This window comes from Dioscorea cayenensis, chromosome 25 (assembly GCF_009730915.1).
Source record: "Dioscorea cayenensis subsp. rotundata cultivar TDr96_F1 chromosome 25, TDr96_F1_v2_PseudoChromosome.rev07_lg8_w22 25.fasta, whole genome shotgun sequence".
NCBI lineage: Eukaryota > Viridiplantae > Streptophyta > Magnoliopsida > Dioscoreales > Dioscoreaceae > Dioscorea > Dioscorea cayenensis.
Genome location: NC_052495.1, coordinates 503,894 through 521,147, shown reverse-complemented (window position 1 = coordinate 521,147; position 17,254 = coordinate 503,894). Strand labels below are relative to the sequence as shown.

General features: G+C 34.2%; 3 protein-coding genes and 1 non-coding gene across 4 annotated transcripts; 2 read left to right on the top strand and 2 right to left on the bottom strand.

Moving 5' to 3' along the window:
• The first annotated feature begins 2,534 nt into the window (after nucleotides 1–2,534).
• Nucleotides 2,535–5,333, top strand: LOC120252994 (serine decarboxylase 1-like). Its single transcript, XM_039261221.1, has 6 exons — nucleotides 2,535–2,597; nucleotides 2,783–3,030; nucleotides 3,902–4,133; nucleotides 4,231–4,424; nucleotides 4,497–4,630; nucleotides 4,716–5,333. The coding sequence occupies exons 2-6, from the start codon at nucleotides 2,787–2,789 to the stop codon at nucleotides 5,286–5,288; spliced, it is 1,377 nt and encodes a 458-aa protein (XP_039117155.1). The 5' UTR covers nucleotides 2,535–2,597; nucleotides 2,783–2,786; the 3' UTR covers nucleotides 5,289–5,333.
• Nucleotides 5,334–5,413: 80 nt separating this feature from the next.
• On the bottom strand, nucleotides 5,414–5,610 carry LOC120253022. The gene has a single exon (XR_005534198.1). It is a non-coding gene; the product is annotated as a U2 spliceosomal RNA (small nuclear RNA).
• A 4,116-nt stretch (nucleotides 5,611–9,726) lies between these two features.
• On the top strand, nucleotides 9,727–10,569 carry LOC120252925 (vacuolar iron transporter homolog 4-like). The gene has a single exon (XM_039261122.1). It carries the CDS (start codon nucleotides 9,806–9,808, stop codon nucleotides 10,400–10,402), a length of 597 nt encoding a protein of 198 aa, XP_039117056.1. The 5' UTR covers nucleotides 9,727–9,805; the 3' UTR covers nucleotides 10,403–10,569.
• Nucleotides 10,570–10,641: 72 nt separating this feature from the next.
• LOC120252926 (autophagy-related protein 13b-like) lies at nucleotides 10,642–15,049 on the bottom strand. The gene is given in 7 exon segments (XM_039261123.1): nucleotides 10,642–11,384; nucleotides 11,779–11,940; nucleotides 12,647–12,828; nucleotides 12,987–13,163; nucleotides 13,166–13,672; nucleotides 13,674–14,066; nucleotides 14,140–15,049. Coding segments are annotated over 7 exon segments (2,145 nt in total). The 5' UTR covers nucleotides 14,470–15,049; the 3' UTR covers nucleotides 10,642–10,990.
• Nucleotides 15,050–17,254: the final 2,205 nt, after the last annotated feature.

Below are 17,254 nucleotides of genomic sequence, written 5' to 3'. Positions count from 1 at the left end.
ACATGAATTTAAGCAATTTTTTATAAAATAAATTTTATATTAAAAAAAAAAGCTAAGTAGGCTTAACATTTTCCTCCTCTTTAAAAGCTTGAGGTTTTTTTTCTCATTATTTTTTGTTAATTTTTGTAATCCTGCAATTTGGTAAAACATGATAAACATATTCATAATAAAATAGTGATAATTTATTTTTTTTCCTCTTTGAAAGATTACAAGCTTAACTCTTTCTTATAACGATGCTTGAGGGTTATAATTATCTACATTTATCAAAAATATAAAATAAAATAATACGATCCATGTTTGTTCAAGCAAAGTGAGAAATATTTTTTTAAATATAAAATAAGTGTTTCTCACCTTAAGATATATATATATATATATATATGTATATATGTTAATTTCCTTAAAAATAAACTTGTAAAAAGTATTAATAAGAAGATTATAAGGTGCTATACGTGCATGTAAATGGTGTCCCTTTACATCGAACCAGGTGTTATCCATGAATGTGCCCACAAGTGAATTATTGATGGCCAACGGCCAACGTGCCCCACTCCATATGACTCCATTATTGATACCTTCCAATCAACATTTTAATTGCAAGGTGACACTTTTCCATCTCGTTGCATTAAACCAAGCCTTAAACCCCGTTAATTAAAACAATAATTATTCGGTTTTGCATTTTATAATAAATTAGTCTATCTAATTTTATTTTTACTACATAATGAATTGTTGAATGAAACTTAATTAAAACAAACCATATTTCTTAAATTGCTACGTGGGAGAGTTTAATTAACTCTCTTAGAACAAGTTAAACTTTATTTTAATTAATTAGTGCTAATTTTTTTAACAAAAGAGAAAAATTAAAAACAAAAATGATTAAGAGATTAATAAAAAAAAAAAGATTTTTATAACACAATCGACATGTGGATCATTCTTCTGTGGTCACACATGCAAGGGTGGACATCAAGCATTTTTCATTGAATTGGTAGGTGTCGTCTCTGTGAGATCTCTCAATCTTGTTTATTTAATTTCATGCATGTATACATTAATCAAAAGCACGTATACTTGTTATGTATATTATATATATAAATGCATGCCATAATTGCATTGTCTTGTAAATTATAATGTTAATAATCACAGACAAGAATAGGAAACATTAAAAAGGACGTCAAGCACAAAGATATTTCACCAATATTTTATGACATTATGTTGCTTACTTTGACCCCACTTCACTTTAAATCACGAATATAATATAACATTATTATGTTACTTATTTTGACCCCACTTCACTTTAAATTACATGTCTTGCACATGGCTACATTATTAGTAACTTCCAAAAGAACATTTCCTAATCATTTGTGCGAATAAAATAAAAAAGCACTAATAGTAATTCTAGAAATAATAATTACAGTTTGGTAGCAAAGTAGCTTAATATGAATGTGCGAGATGTTTTAAATAATTGTTTACTAAAGTTACCTTGTTTTATGAATAAATAATTTGTATTGAACAAGCATATAGCATTTTTCAAGATAAATTAAAATTGAAGTACTAAAGAACTCACAACTCAGTAATATTGGTCTTATTGTCGAAAGAGAATGTGAAACATTTAAAATGTTCTAGATTCAAGTCTCGCTGAATGCATTAATGGTAATTAATTTCTGTGGCCACGAGTTTACTGTCTAAATCCCGCATCATCAGGTGAGCACATACAAATTAAATGATTAATTCTCAATCTGTCCGCATACCCATGATATATGGTGCTTGTGTAATATATATATATATATATATATATATATATATATATATATAGATAGAGAGAGAGAGAGAGAGGTTGCGTCATCTAAAAACGTTACTCTATCTATTCCTTTTTATCTGTTATAAACCCATGTTCCTTTTTATCTGTCATTTTTAAATATCAAAAAACATTTATTATTTTTTTTTCTTCCAAAATTACCCTTACATTCTATTCAATCCTTTTTTTGAAATTTAATATGAGAGAGAAATGTGAAGATATAAATAAGAGGTAATTTGGGAAAAATAACTAAGTTTTTATTAAATTATGTGAAATAACCAACTTTCTGGTATATGAGATTTGGTTATTCACGAGAGATAAAAAAGAACGAGTAATAGATTTTAAATCTACAAACGTTTGGAGATAGTTATCCAAAAATCGAAGATATTTTCATATAATTAAAATTTATTTATTTATTTTATCTCAAAATTTAACTAATTCATTACCTTGCGGGGAAGGGTTTGTCTAGTGTAGTCATGTTACTACCGACAAACAATAATTCTCTAAAATAATTAAAAAAATTCCCCGCCAGCCATTAAAGATAAAACAGTGCACAACGCTACCCAAAATTCCTTTTTTTTAAAAAAATCAAAAAATAAAAAAAATAAAATTAATATTTCATTCTCAAAACTCAATTATTAGATTCGAACAAACGGTGGCGAATCGCCACGCGCACGATTTTTAAAGCGATGATGTCCGCACTATATAAACCCCCCAAAGCGCTGCATCTCAGAGCCATCGTGCGCTTTCTCTTAGCTCTTGCACTACTACTTGCTTTCTTGATTCGATCTTTTGCCTCATTTTTTTCTAGGTAATCCTTCTCAAGTCCTCTCTAATTTGCTACATTCGTTTCATCCTGAATTTCTGGTTAATTTTCGGATTTTTTTAAGCTATTTTATGGCGTACTTTTGTTCATTAGAGTTGTTGAATTTTTTTATTTTTTGTTGTTGATTTTTGTGGTGGTTTTTGATTTTGTCTGGGTTTGTGATGGTGTAGAAGAATGGTTGGGAATGAAAAGGTGGAGGCTTTGCCGGAGGAGTTCGATCCGAAGGAGATTCAGGGTTCAATTGTTGTCAGATCAAATGGGGTTGAGATGGTGCTGGGGAGGAATGTGCACACAATGTGCCTTTCAATCCAGGAGCCGGAGCCCAATGATGAGATCACCGGCGAGCGTGAGGCTTATATGGCTAGTGTTCTGGCCAGGTACCGGAAATCTCTTGTGGAGAGAACTCAGCATCATCTCGGTATGAGAATTCTCTTTCTCTGTAATTTCTGTTCAATTGTTTTTTTCAGATTCATGCCCTAGTGTGTTTGCTAGTTCAAATTGTTTCAAAATATTGAAAACTCAGATCTTCATTTAATTTACTATGCATCCCTATGTTTAATATAATCTTGAAGTATTAATTACCAATGTATGGATTCATGCTTTCCCTTTAGTTATGGAGAGCAGTGTTTAGCGTAGTGGATAAAATTACTACTTTCTTACTATGCTAAAGCCAGTGTGTGGAAATATATTGCTGTTTTTGTTGTTGTTGTTGTTGTTGTTGTTGTTTATGTCTTTTTTGAGGAAGTTGACAACTCTCATGTACTGGACATCAATTATCATTAGGATAGTGAGAACATAATACACGATATGTCTGGAGTATAAGACTTGTGACATGAAAATCAGAGGTCTTGAATGGTCCTGCACATTCTACTCTCTTCCATGTTGTCTGCTGATAGTTAAAATTTTACTGAATATTATACATGAGGCAAGGCATTTGATGCTTGTTAACATTTATGAACAGTGTCCAACTTACTCTGCTAGATTGTTGCATGATGATTTTGCGCCAGAGTCCTGTTACTCGATGAGTGCTTTATGTAGGCTAGCTATTTATTTAACTGTTGGTTGTTATTTGGTGTATTTTTACTTACCAATTTACTTCTACATGGGCCCTTCTAAATATACTCTTCTGTCTTTCAATGGATGTCAAAGCTGTATCATCATTATTTAACAAGATGAATGATATTAACGCGCTTGGACAACAAAACTAACATCATTTAATCTTCTGTTTTACCATTGGTAAAATCATTTTTTATCTTGTCTGGTTGTATGTTCAAACATTTGTACAACAGGCTATCCATACAATTTGGACTTCGACTATGGTGCTCTTGTCCAGCTGCAACATTTCTCTATCAACAACCTCGGTGACCCATTCATTGAGAGTAATTATGGTGTTCATTCCAGACAGTTTGAAGTAGGTGTGTTGGATTGGTTTGCTCGCCTTTGGGAGTTAGAGAAGAATGAGTATTGGGGATACATCACAAATTGCGGTACTGAAGGCAATTTGCATGGAATTCTTGTTGGGTTAGTAAGAACACATTTGCAAATTCAATTAATAAAGGAAAATGAAATGTAATTCAGGACAAACCATGTTCATCATAATTACCATGATAATGTGCAGGAGGGAAGTATTTCCTGATGGAATTTTATATGCCTCCCGAGAGTCCCATTATTCTGTCTTCAAAGCTGCAAGAATGTACAGAATGGAATGTGCACAAATTGAAACTCTGATCTCTGGTGAGATTGATTGTACTGATTTTGGTGCTAAACTTCTCTTGAATAAGGACAAACCAGCGATTGTAAATGTCAATATAGGTATGTTATTCTAGCTCATTCTCCTCCCTATAAAATTATTTAAACATGCTGTTATTTGTGACAATGTTGCAGGAACAACGGTGAAGGGAGCAGTAGATGATCTTGATATGGTCATAAAAACACTGGAAGATTCTGGATTCAAAGATAGGTTCTATATTCATTGTGATGGAGCTCTCTTTGGGCTCATGATGCCATTTGTTAAACGAGTAAGTCCTCTTGTCTACACACACAAACACAACTGTGTTAACATAGATAGCCATGCAATTCATTTAGCACTGACTCATTTTCCAGGCACCAAAAGTAACATTCAAGAAACCAATTGGGAGTGTGAGCGTATCAGGACACAAGTTTGTTGGATGTCCAATGCCATGTGGTGTACAAATAACCAGACTGAAACATATCAATGTGTTCTCAAGGAATGTAGAGTATTTAGCATCAAGAGATGCAACCATCATGGGAAGCCGAAACGGTCACGGCCCGATCTTCTTATGGTACACACTAAACCGTAAAGGCTACCGAGGAATTCAGAAAGAAGTCCAAAAGTGCTTAAGAAATGCTCATTATCTCAAAGGCCGGCTTCGCGAAGCCGGAATCAGTGCAATGCTTAATGAGCTCAGTAGCACTGTAGTGTTTGAAAGGCCCAAAGATGAAGAATTCATCCGGCGCTGGCAGCTTGCATGCCAGGGCAACATTGCTCATGTTGTGGTGATGCCCAGTGTCTCCATTAAAAAGCTGAACAACTTCTTGAAAGAACTTGTTCAAGAACGTGCCATTTGGTACCAAAATGGGTACAACAAACCACCTTGTGTTGCTGCAGAGATTGGCAAAGAAAACTGCCTCTGTGTCATGATGCACAAGAATTAAATCAAGCTTGTTTAATTTATGAACCAGAATAAAAAAATCCTAAGTTCCTTCAAATGATGTTATTACATTAGTAACTGAATTTTAATGTGAGTTAAATAAAATAAATTTGAATTACTGATTTAGAAGGGGGGTGCGCCAGGCCCTAGCAGTAGTGCAACGCAAGGGCGACGCATGAGGGCCCACTAGCAAGCTAGTTTATTGGGCCGTTCCCAAACAAGAAATTAATTTAATATCATAGTGGGCCTATGGCCCACGTATCAGATATTAAACTGATAAGAACAGATACTACACTTGATCTTAGCCAAAAGGCCGAGAAAGGTATGCATTTTAAACGGGCCCAATCGGATTGTTTTATAGGGTTATGAGTTGTTAAATATTAGAGCGTGGTCGATGTGGGACTAAAACTAGGTAAGAGTCATTTTGAGTAAAATTTTTTGGGTTTCTAAAAAGTGGTTAGCTTGCAGCACATGCATTTGAATTGGTTATATATGGTTATGAATTGGAAGTCATTATTAATACCATATTGTTGTATCTTTTAAACTATATATCTAGAAAAAAAAATTAAATTAATTGATTATTATTAAGGAGAATTTTCATTAGTGTCAGTCATGCTATAAATGTATGATTCTATGGTATGTTTTTTAATAAAATGAATGGGCCACAAAATTTATTAAAAACCGAAAGAAAACGATACAGAGAAGAACAAACTCATAGGTGATAAATAGAAACAAAAAGAAAAATACAAAGAAGAATGGACTCTAAAAGACAAACAGAAAAGAAGAGAAAAGAAACTGAAAACAAGAAGAAACTAGGAGGGCATCACCAGAGATGATGTATCCTTGGAGATTACTTACAGAAAATAAGAGAAAAAGAAAAACGGCGACTGAGGTGATGAAGTCAACCAAAAGGCGACAGAGATCAACTCAGATGATCAAAGAAGGATTATTCCTGAGGCTGATGCTGAAGCATAATGCTGGAGATATCTGTCGATCTCAGTGTTCAAAAAGTCAAGAATTCCATGGTATTTATTTGCGTCCTTTTTTTACTTTTTTTTTCATTTTATTTATGTTTTTTTGTATTTTTATTTATTTATTTTTAATTATTTTTATTCAATGAGATTGTAATTTATTTATTTTAATGAAAAATTAAGTAAAAATAGCGAGATTACCATACCAAATAATAATGGTCATATTGGCTTAGTTCTATCTCTCCAAAAACATTGAGATTATTTTCCTATTTAGAAATAATAATTTTAGTTCAATTTCAAAATAAAAAATAAAAACTCTAAAACCAATATAGATGGATGGATGGATGGATAGAAGGCTTTTGAGATGTAAGACCACTTAAGCTTGCTTTGTTTGGTTGGTTTGGTATTACCTATTCAGTTTGATTTTTGTATTTTGATTATATCTTTTATATATATATATATATTAATATTATAAGACGAACAAGTCATTCACATCAATCAATATTATGATAGGAATTATCTCTCAACTTTTTGTTTGTAAAACTTACTTATATAAATATATATATTTTTTTTTAATTTCTCCTACTTATATCATGTTCCGTGACTTCTTTTGTTTTTCAATAAATAGGTTTCATTTATATAAACATAGTCAAAATAATCATATTGTCGTCACCTAAGTCAAAGAAAATGCAATTCAAGACCATGAGACCATTTTTACAAGTCTTTCTGACTCTAGTCAGACTTGGTACTTGGTTCCAACACACACGTAGACAAATATAAAATTAGTTTTAAATAAGTCTAACTATTCAAAGAAATGGAGAAAGAAAAAGGAGCCAAGCATTCAACTTTCAACAATGAACCAAAAGCCAATAGATTAGAGGATATAGATTGAAAAGGATAGGACACATTGAATTGCCTCCATAAATCAAATCAAATGATTCAACAGAAAAATTAAAAAAATTAAAAGTTAAGTTGGAAAAATGAATAATAATAAATAAGTGAGTGGTGGGTTGCCTTCGTGTGGAATGCATACTCCCCCTCCATTAGTAAATGGTTTTGTTTTCAAGATCCATTCATTTTTATTCATTTGTCTCTTGAGTGCTCATCCATTCAGCAATCCAATGAACATCTTTATTTATATAATAATCTCGTTGGATTCCTTTTCAGCACATTATCTCAGACATTGTATTACCCATAGCATTCCATTTAAAAAAAAAAATCAAAATCAAATCAAAATTTAACGGGATGAGAAAAAATAATACAGTATTTTATTTTGATATATATAGTTTTGTCATAGTTGATTTTTTTTTTTAACAAAATCAATCAAGCAACAAAATAAAAAATAAACAAAAAAACAAAAAAAGTATACTAATTACGGTTGTTTGAGTGATTTTTTAGAAATAAACCCCTCCCTATGCAACCATGGAAAGGAGAACGAGAGGTATTTTTCACATAGGACTCTCACAGGGGACTCGAGCAGAGGTATTTTTCACACACAAGGAACTCGGAAAGTGAATTATATAATCTAAGAGACTTGAACTCGAGACTTCTCAATCACAACACGGGTGTCACCAATGGATTAGCCCTTGGTTCATGATATTTCAACTAGATTCTTTTTCAACATATACTAATTTCTAGCATTGTATGACCCATAGTATATCATTAGAAAAAAGAATTAAAATTTGACGGGATGAGAAATATATATATATATATATATATATATATATATAGTGTTTTTTTTGATATAACTTTTGCGAAATTCGGATTGAATTTAGAATTTGTACACAGGAATGAATTAAACCGTTGAGATATACAAAACAAAGATATATATATTTATATATATTGTGTTTGTTTTGATACTACTTTTGCTATACTTTAGTTATAATTCGTATTGAATTTAAAATTTGTACACAGGAATGAATTAAACCGTCTAAGATATACAAAACAAAGATATGATATTTATAAAAATGACTATCAACTGCACATGCGAAATATATATATATATATATATTTTGGTTGAATAATAAACTATAAGATGTAGTAGGAGATAAGCTAAAACCAACTATTTTTCACATAGATTGAGCTAAATTATTACAAATGATATATATTCGAGCTCGATCATCTCCAATGATATATAAAATAATTCATTGATCCTTAATTAGTATATAATATATAAGCCAGTGGATCTTTGTACTTATAAGTATAATTTAAACCTGGACATAACATAAACAAAAGCATGATAAATGCTAACAAATAAATAATGGGGAAGGCATAAATTGTTGGAAATAATCAAAGCTGCAGTTGCTGATGTGGAAAAATTGCTGATATGGAAGATAAGAAAAGCCACGTGAAGAAAAATAAGAATGGGTCATATTTAATTTTTGGATATTTTGATATTTAAATATTGGTTGTGATATGCTTATCTATTAGATAAGTCTCTATTATTATCTATAAATAATGAGAAGAGTTGTATTAATTTTTTAATCATTTTGAAGAAACAATCTTTTGCTAAATGGTCCTTACGTCTTTTCATTATTTTTATCCCCTTTCTTTTCCTCAAAACCTAACATAAATAATGCTAACCAGTAACCAGTAAATGAGTGTGGAGCATTTGCCTTGAGATCAGATCAGTTATGTGAGAGATTCATCAATTGCTATAATTTGTTTATTATATTTTTATCTTTAAATCTCATCATTATTATAAATGTAAAAGTTGGCGAAAATGTAGTTAGCTATCCCTTAAGAATACATGGATTGTGAAACACAAAATCACAATATTGATAGATTCCAAAATGAGAAAGGAAAAGATGCCAAAGAGCATACATATTTCATATGCTTTTGGGGTTTAATTCCATAGCAAGTAAGGAACCTTTAAAAGGTTATAATAATTAACAAAAATAGACTATATTCTTGGAAACAAAAAGAACAGCAGATGTGATATTACAGGCTTCTTTGCCATCTCCACTACACAAAAGAGAACATGATAACCCATCATTAAAGATGCTAAGCTTGGACTCCATCAAATGAAAAATTAAAATATAAGAACGTCCATTTTACTCAACATCTAAAATTAATCAGCCAATGAACTCCAACCCCTTAGCAATGTCCCCTTTCAGATAAGTTGATAACATGCTTTTTCAGAACAAACAGAAGAGAAAACCCCCTCAAACTTTTCTTTTCTTTTTATATTTAATGATAAAAGATAGATTTTCCATTCATCTCTTAATGATATCATCCTTTTGTCCCACTTCATTGATTGAGTGACAATTTGTGAGTCTGATTTCAGTTTTTAATTTACAACATTGGTCAAAATATCTAATTTTAGAGTACAGAATTATCACGTATGTGTATTTTCGCTCATATATATATATATATATATATATATTTATTTATTTATATTTTGCATGATTGGGTTATTTTATGAGTGCATTCACCTTCATCACCACATTAACAGTAGGCACACAAAAAAATTCATTATAAAAAGCACACAAGGGCGTGTGTCTGCCATACTTCATCTTCATCTTCATCTTCACTCTTCAGTTGCACCACCATGGCCACTAATGAAACCAAGATCACCATTGAAGGCAAAGAACAGGTGGAAGTGAACTACTCCCAAAGAGCACAATGGCTAAGAGCAGCAGTTCTTGGTGCAAATGATGGCTTAGTTTCCACTGCATCACTGATGATGGGAGTTGGTGCTGTGAAGGATGATCCAAAGGCCATGCTCATCTCTGGCTTTGCAGGCCTGGTGGCCGGAGCTTGTAGCATGGCTATAGGAGAGTTTGTTTCAGTCTATTCACAGGTAGACATAGAGGTGGCTGAGATGAAGAGGAATGGAGAAAGCAAACATGGAGATGGAGGAGGAGTGCCGAGCCCCGTGCAAGCGGCCGTGGCGTCGGGGATGGCCTTCTCTGTCGGTGCAGCGGTGCCATTGCTTGCGGCTGGATTTATAACTCAGCATAGCGTGAGGTTGGGTGTGGTGGCCGCGGCGGCGAGCTTGGCTCTTGTCATGTTTGGGTTGACCGGGGCAGTGCTTGGCCGGGCGCCGGTAGTGAGGTCTACTGTCAGGGTGTTGGCCGGAGGTTGGATGGCCATGGGTGTTACTTTTGGACTCATGAAGCTCTTTGGCTCCTCTGCAGCTCTTTGAATGTTGTTTTCCCTCCATCCTTCTGTACTTGTGGCAAGCCAACATGTGGTATAATGGTTTCTCTGTGTGTCTGTTGTTGTATGTTGATTGAAAAATCTCTCATTTAAATCATGGAGAATGAGATAACTAATGAATGTTTAATAGAGGAGCATATGAGATTCAAGAAATTTCTCTTTTTTTTTTACAATAGGTTTTGGGGGAAGACCAAAATAAACATTAGGATGTAAACAGGAAATCAATTGCTAACTTTCACCTTCATTTTTCTTCAAGTAGCTATAAACATGAACAGTTTTACCGGAAATAAGTCTCAAATTGCAACTGAGAAAGATAAGAATTCTATGCCTCCCAGCGCTCACAAGACAAAATACCAACCAGAATATACAACTATTCACAGATAAGCAATTTTTTCAAATAACACGGCATACCAGAGCATCAATTCTATTTTCTTTCGCTATATGGATATATACATATAGATTAGTACTATAAAGCTTCCGAGTTCCAGCCATACCTCGAGCTTGCAGGATCAGGCGGCCGATCAAAATGCATCACATATGTACAGATGAGGATTGATTGGCTTCACCAACATCCTCAGGAGTCTTTGCTTGGAGATTCTGAAATCTGAGAACCAATTCGCCGAAGCAGCAATTCTTTCCTCTCTTTGAAACCCCGAAGTTCTTCAAACGCATCTGCAACAGTTCTTGATCTGATGAATTCCGAAGTTGTCATCCCCGCAACAGAGGCAGAACTGCCAGGGCTTGCCATGACTTCGGCAACAGTATTTTGTTCCATGCTTGAGGTCCTGGTTTCATCTCTGATGACATGTGAAGAGAGTTGCATGGAGGGCTCTGGCCGCAGTGGTGGAGCATTCTTTAGCATTTTTACAATGGCACTAACTGCTGCTTCTTGGGACTTTCGGGCAGTTACTAAACCAGTGGTCTCCAAGTAATCGGCCGTCTGTCCTTGCCGGTCAAGGGGTTCAATCCTTGAACAAGAATGTGACATTAATTTAGTAAAAGCATGAAAGGTTGTGTGATCATCAGTAATTTGGTGGTGAATTTCTTCTAAGAAAACCAAATCAGTGTAAGCAAAAATATTTCCCATTTGTACCCATGAGAAAATACTTGATAGGAGATGAAGATAATAACACTTGGGGATAAGTACATGGGTAGGGTAAAATTAACATATTATAACAAGAAACCCCAAGAAGTGTACTTAACTGAACCTAGTAAACATACACACCTAATTAGTGGAAGGAACATATGTAACAATATAGGGTTTAAAAAATGAATCAATAAATATAAACCTATCATCAAGAAACATACTACTATTATATATATGTATATGTATAACGAGATCATAATGGTAAGCAATGAGACCTGTTCTGGTGAAACATAGAACTGAAATTCCTTTGCTGTAAGCTCTTGTATTGTGGCCACTGGTCATGAATTTCATAAGACCACTGAACAGAAACTTCATTACTGAGGCTCATGGTCAATAAGAAGTGTTTAATATGGAAAGAGGACAAGGTCACTGCAAAACTGATGCCATGTAGGAAAGGGAATACTTTTAGGAACAACAATATCAACAAAATGCAGGCTAGAGGCAATAAATTACATTTTGCCTTACATCCTGTTTTCAGACGACACCTCTGTCAGTACATGCATAATCATGCATCCCCTGATCCCTTTCCCAAACTCTTGGCCATTTCAAAATTCAGGTTCCATTAAGTATCCCACTTGAAGTTAAAAAAACTGAGAAATTATCACTGAGTATATGGATGCAATAAGGTCAAAATGACAAGCTATGCTCCCTTAGATTAGAAATCACCTAAAGTTATAGCATGGTGCAAATTCATGATCAAACATGGCCAGAAGAAAACCTAAAATAAAGAAACATAACTAAAATGTATTTTATGCAAATTTTATGAGGGTAAAATTTGGCAATTCTTATATTTACAAACTCCAACACCCAAGAGAATCCATAACAGTTAATATGAATCAAATTTACCAGAAACTAAAAGGAAAAAACAGTTGACCACACGTTTACATGATCCGATTAACATGCTTGGGAATGTGAATTCAAAATCTTAAGTTGCTTTTTTTAAACAAATAAAGGGCCATCCTTTATCTCTTCCATCAATACGAAAGACTTTCAAATGGTTTAATAAAAATCAAGTGCCATTATGTTCTGATGATACTTGACTACACCATCAATCAGCAATGGGCAAGTAAAACAGTACAATACCTGTTGCATGAATCTATAATATCTTCATCTACGGCAAATGGGCAAGGAAACTCAGAATCATCAAACTCATCCAAAAAAGACAATCTGCTGGAGCTCCTCGAAATTTGAAGCCTTGGAGAAGTGCAAGATGAGATCTTCAAACCAGACAGGCTACCCGTTTCATCTTTACCCAAATAAAGTGCCTGTAGCACATGTATCAGTAGTTAAAAAGTATTAACAGTGAAAAACAGCTAGAATTTCTCTATAACAACACATCACATATCTGATTCGACAGCATATTTGACTTGTTTAACAATTTTCATCAACTATTCCCACAATTCATAGCAACAATAAATTTTACCTTGTGCAGCATGATATCAGTGTGCATGTCCCCCATCCTGAACAGTTCCTTCTTTGCTTGTAGCTTACATTCTGGAGATGAGGTATGTGCTGCGGAGGAAGTAGAAATGTGAGTTTTAGCAATATCTACCCGAGGAGAACACCCTGGCTTAACACACTTGGCCTTAGAAGGAGATGGAGGCAAGCCCTGGTTTTGCAAATAATTCTTCCCATGCCTGGGTAGGGGAATATTGACTGGTGCACTCTCTGTGCGCAAAAGGGCATTATGTTGATGATCATTGCAAAATTGCATTGCAGGGCAAGGGGAAGTTGAGGGTGACAATGGAGGTGAAGGCCAATATTCATCAAAGCTTGTATTTTTTTCCTATGCACTGTTGATGCATTGTTTGGGACTGAGCAAGCAGAAGGAGCATTATCACGCAGGTGATTATGAGGAGGAACACGAGAATTTGGATTGGCTCGGAAGACACATGCATTGGAGTAGGTTGGTGAAGGTGACTGGGAAACTGGAGTTGCTCCATGGTCATTGCTCCAACTATGCCGTCTAGAAAATGAAGCATAGGCAGGCAACGATGAAGGCAGAGAATGAAACCTTTTAAGAGGATCAGTTGTTGGACTGCCAACATAGTCAGGTATAACCTGTGTTGGCAAAGGTGTTGAAGTTTCCGATCTAATGTCATCCAATTTGCATAAGGTATGACACAGATAGAGTCAGCCTACCGCAAGGAGTATCAACAGGAGTGAAACCAAATTGATTCATCTCTGCCTCCTCCTCCCGAGTGAAGGGCTCAGCAAATGACGAAATTCTATGAGAAAGACTCAGCGGACGAATTTGACCTGAAGAATTGAGATCTCGGAAGACTTTATATGCAGGCAAAAGCTTGACCATAGCATACAGAGAGCGAAGCATTATGATGGACTTCTTGTATGTCTTCTTGTACATAGCTGACAACTCAGAAGATTGAGAGTTGCCACCACTACTTTTCTTTGCACCTGGGCATGATTCCCTTGTCACACTGCCATTGCTGCGGCTCTCATACTGAATAATCCATCTCTCCACAATCTTCTCACTCTTGCTATCCTGCAGAAATTCATCTTGGCCTGAAGTCCAATTTGAAAATTGATCTCTTGAAAGAGTTTGGAGACTGAAGCACATGATGCTGGCGTGAGGGCCTGCGGATGAGGACCACATCAATGACTAATGGCTCAAGATTACTCTGCCTCCAGAGGTCAAAATTCTCAAGTGCAGCAGGACAATCTCCAAGAGCCAAATTGAACCATTGGTGTCGAGGCCGAACACTGGATGATGAAGAGGATGATGATGGTGATGGTGATGAAATAAACTGCTCACCACTATAGTTGCGAGAAGACACATACGGTGACCTAGATTCAAGAATGATGTGCACACTCTTTGTAAAGAATTCAGTGATAATTTGCTCCATAATCGCCGGTTCTGAAAACGAATTGCACGAAGACGATGCCATGACCAACAGCAGAACTATGCCAAATTTGGAATCTAAAAACCAATCCGTTCAAATCGAAGCCCTTTGAAGGATGAAGTATCAGGAAACTAAAACCCAAAGTACAGGCATTCCAAACCGCATCCCAAGTTCACTTCTTTCAAGCGAATTCCTCAAGTTTATCGCAGTAGTTTTCTCAACAGCAACTGCCAAATTCTCTAGGGTTTCTACCTAAACTTATCAGCTAGTTCCACAGCAAAACAAGCAACAGTTCTAACAAAAAAGCTAAACTGGAGCACTATCTACAAATTCAACCCAACCAGATCTCAAAAACAAGGGGAAAATCAAGCATAAAGAAAGAATCAGAACATCAGATGAAAAACACAAACACAAACACTAAAAAAACCATAAAAAAATTCACCAAAATAGCTCAAAATAACAAGCAAATTGAGATGGTACCGCAGCGATAGGAACACAATAACAAATCAGTGATATCTCCGGCAAAATTAAGGGTAAAAACAGCATCCCTTTAGGATTCCTTTCAATCTAGGGATTTGGCACCGTATTTTTTTAAAAAGGGTTTCATACTTCGTCTCTCGTTCAAACTTCTTATTAAGCTCTCGATGGGCTTTTATGGCTTTCTTTCTTCTCGCGAAGAAGAAGCCCGGTTTTCCTAAAATTACGCATATGCCCTCACTCATTTATTTAAAGTACGGCTATGCCCTCAATTGGCAGTAATTGGGCTTTTCAGGCCTGAACTAGTGGGCCACCCGGCCCAATATGAACATTAGACTTTTCTTAATTAGCGTTTTAGTGATAAAAGATGTATGATAAAAAAGATAATACTATATATATATATATATATATATGTATTGATTTATTATTGGTGTGGTTATTGATGGAAACTAATGATAAAAAGAGGGATAATTTTGGTAGTAAACTGTGATTGTGATTAAGAGTGTGATTAGTGTAAATTATGATTAATGAAGACAAAATCAAATGATTAGAAGTTAGTAGGTTGTCTCATTAGTCTCTGCTCTAGCCTCTAGGTATATATTTGTAATTTTTTATAAAAAATTATTTAGTTTGTGTTTGGTTTGGACAAATTATATAAGTGGTGAATGTTGGCTGGAATTGTTTGTCTTTATTGCTATTTGATTTATTTAGTTTAATTTTAATAAGAAAAAAAATCAATAATTAATGTGACAGACATAGATTAGTGGTGTTTTGGTTAACATTAGTGCAAAACTCTCATTTATTAAAACAAATATAAATTAAGGATGGAACACCTATAATATTTGATGGTAAGCATCTTCTATATATATGTCATGCACTTTTATTATGTGTGATATATTTCCATTTTTTTTTCTATATAGAATCATAGTTTATCCACATTTATTATATATATATATATATAAAGAATAGATTAAATGTTTTGATACTAAAATCCATAACCATTAAATTTTATTTTGAGGGACATTTCTTATCATGGATTGGGCTGGGGGTTTTTACATTTCAATTCCCATATGAACAAGTATCACAGAAAATAATTGAGTCTGAATTGTTCTCATCATAATTTGTCATGCAAATGAGAACATGTGTGATGCTAAAACCATAAACTTACCCAAGAATTAATCAGGTGCAATTTTCAAGCAGTGTGATCTAGAAATATTGCAGCACTAGAAATGTTCAGAAATCTAAATAATATGCATTGTTCTTCAAATGGTATGTTAAAGAATTCCAATTGCTGAACAATGCCATCAAATCATTAATTAAAGCTTTCTTTTTTTCTTAAATGTTAAAAGTTCCTAACTGGAATACACATCAGATTCATAAAAGCAGCAATCCAAAACTTCAGCATCAAAGTGATCTAAACCAATCAAATGAAATACCAAAATAACTTAATCAAAGTTATGGATATGTTTTCGCCTTAATTTCACTATAAAATAATCATAACAATCTCTTTCCTTACTGCATTTTGAACTGGCATTTAGCTTTAATTAATCCACAGTATGATCATATGCTACAAAAGCAGCAACTTGATCAGAGTGAGAGTTCTTAATTTGTATCAATTATGAAGATAAAGTTATCGGTATATATATATCGGTATTGTATCTCACCAAGTTGCTTATTGTTTACATTGGAGATAAAATCAAGCTTGTGTCTAAGTCAAAAGGTGCCAACTTTCTTTACAGGAGTGCAAATACCACCAATTCAAAGTAGCCAGTTTTAATTACCAACTTGTATACTCATACACATCAAAGTGCAAAAGTATCTGATGATTAGTGTTATTAATAAATAAAAAGTTTATATTAATTAAAATCATATTGAGCACTTGGAGGGATATATAGTTTCAATGACAAGGGAGCTTCATTAAGATCTTCAGAATATTTTGGTTGTACGGTGAAGCTTCAAAGGAAGTGAGGAAAGATAAAGAACATGCACTCAAAGAGGGAACAAAAGCTGCAACATGACCCACTAGAAATCAAAAGGCTGGAACAAAGTATCTATTTGTATATCAATATGGATCTTTATTTTTAACTTGAATGAAGTGAAGAACCCCCCACTTGTGGTTTATTAATTTATCTTTTAATTATGATAAAAATTATACTTGTGCTAATAATTAATAAAGTGTTTGTTTTTATGGCAAGGCATGTGCTGAAAATGTGGGAATGTTTGTGAGTTGTAACAAGGATAAGGTTCTCTGGATGGGGGATTGGGGATGTGGAAGAAGGTGATTGGTTGTAGGTGGCTTACACGTAGATGAGTTTTATGGAAGTGGAGTTCAGAATGGAAGTGAGCTTGAGAG

Coding starts and splice junctions, on each gene's coding strand:
- LOC120252925 (XM_039261122.1), top strand. CDS start 9,806: ATGGCCACTAATGAAACCAAGATCACCATTGAAGGCAAAGAACAGGTG.
- LOC120252994 (XM_039261221.1), top strand. CDS start 2,787: ATGGTTGGGAATGAAAAGGTGGAGGCTTTGCCGGAGGAGTTCGATCCG. Junction 3,031..3,901: donor GAGAACTCAGCATCATCTCG/GTATGAGAATTC, acceptor TTTGTACAACAG/GCTATCCATACAATTTGGAC. Junction 4,631..4,715: donor TGATGCCATTTGTTAAACGA/GTAAGTCCTCTT, acceptor CTCATTTTCCAG/GCACCAAAAGTAACATTCAA.